This window comes from Pinus tabuliformis, chromosome 9 (genome assembly GCF_031772625.1).
Source record: "Pinus tabuliformis cultivar Carrire ecotype Pingquan chromosome 9, CPIR1, whole genome shotgun sequence".
Classification (NCBI taxonomy): domain Eukaryota; kingdom Viridiplantae; phylum Streptophyta; class Pinopsida; order Pinales; family Pinaceae; genus Pinus; species Pinus tabuliformis.
Window position 1 is genome coordinate 193,225,984 of NC_142307.1, and position 1,693 is coordinate 193,227,676.

At 44.4% G+C, this 1,693-nt stretch overlaps 1 protein-coding gene across 1 annotated transcript; it reads right to left on the reverse strand.

Moving 5' to 3' along the window:
• Positions 1–714: 714 nt before the first annotated feature.
• Positions 715–1,119, reverse strand: LOC149147795 (uncharacterized). Its single transcript, XM_089441953.1, has one exon. The coding sequence runs from the start codon at positions 1,117–1,119 to the stop codon at positions 715–717; it is 405 nt and encodes a 134-aa protein (XP_089298079.1).
• Between the last annotated feature and the right edge of the window lie 574 nt (positions 1,120–1,693).

Sequence of the window (1,693 nt, forward strand, 5' to 3'; positions counted from 1 at the left end):
AGGGTTAGTGTGGAAGCCGAAAAGACTAAGCAGTCCAAGAGACCTTGGGATCTGAAACCCAAGAGTCACAACATTGTATTATAAATGTACATCTCCTGTTAATAAAAAAATGAACTCACTGATTTATCTTTCACATCTGTCTTGCTGTCCATGTGTGTTTAACATGGTATCAGAGCGGGCGATCTCCTGCCCTGCTCCATTGTGAGCCACCTGTTTCTGTGAGCCACCTGTTTCAGCGCTGCCATTCCTCTGTCGTGAGCAGTCCTGGCCCTCTGCCATATTCTTTTCAAGCGCTGCCTTATAACGCCTCTGTCACCACTGCGCTCTGTCCATAAATGCCCCATTTAAAGCGTTGTCCTGTCCAGCGCTGTCAATGCTGTCCCATTTACAGTTTATTCAAATGGCAGCCTTTTAACAACTCCAAAACTTCTTTCATATTCTGGGTCAACTTTGCATGAAGGTATTTCCTGTTATGCCTAAAGGCTTTCGCAATTTCTTCAGGTGTGAAAGTTGCATGCGCTGGCTGACAGGCCGAATGGCTGGCCCATTTAGAGCTCAAATTTGTATTGCGTACTCATTACAATGAATTACTGCATTCCGTTGGACGCTGTGGGGATATTCTGACGGTCACGAGCGTAACGTAAAACTCTCTCTGTATATGAAACGTAAGGTGTAGGTGGACGAACAAAGGTTTCCGAAGGCAAACCGTACTCGTCATTCAATATCAACAAGCAGCAGTTTATCCTCCAGCCTCCTAACTTCTTTTACAAGACCAGCGTCCGGACTGGGGAAGAGTTGAAGAATGTCGCTTAGCAGATTTCGGATTTCATCCGACGACAGTTCTTGTGGATAGTCGGGAACGACTTCCCATCCTGTGTATTCGTTGCCCATCACACGTTGGAAGTATTGTCTCATTTCTGCCCTGAGATCTGCGTTCGGAGTTATATCAGTGGCACTGAAAGGTTCCCGGGTCTGAGGGATGGTTGCTTTCCCTGGATTCTTCTCAACCCACGTCTCCAACGTGTTCCGATCGTAGAGAAAGACAGTGGAGGCTATCTCCACGGGATCGTATACCTTGGGACAAACTCCTCCGTATATCTGCCATTTCTGCTTGAGCATTTCCTATTCTTGCCGCCAAACATACCCATCCATCCTGGATTCCTGGCTACCAAAGGCACATGAGCCTGTCATATTTGTTTCTACGCCTACCTGACAGTTCATAACGGTTTTTACAGTGCTCACACAGTAAAATAATGTTTGGTATCGACCTCCCTTTTGATAACAATTGGTAATCGATCTCCTTCCCTCTGGTATTTGCGCCATTCTTAGTGGCCACCGTCTCTTTGCTATTCTCTCAACTTACTAAACTTGCTATTTTGGCTTGAGGTAGTTTCTTTGCTCAATGCTAAATTATTCCTTGTCTGAAGTTACTCTTCCGTACCAGGCATTACTCTCCACGTTGGTATCCTCTATTTGATTATTATTCCATGCTTTGTTTGAGTAATACCTTTAAGTATCATTGAAAGTGAAGAAAATAGTGAGGAATTTAACAGTACGAGAAGGGGTTGAGTACTTGTAACGTTGGGCTGCATACAAACCATAATATAGAGACTCGACGGGACTCCAGTTGCAGGGCTTCTCATTTCTTTTCAGTAAAAAAAATGCGTATTGCAAGTGGTGTTTATATAGTATC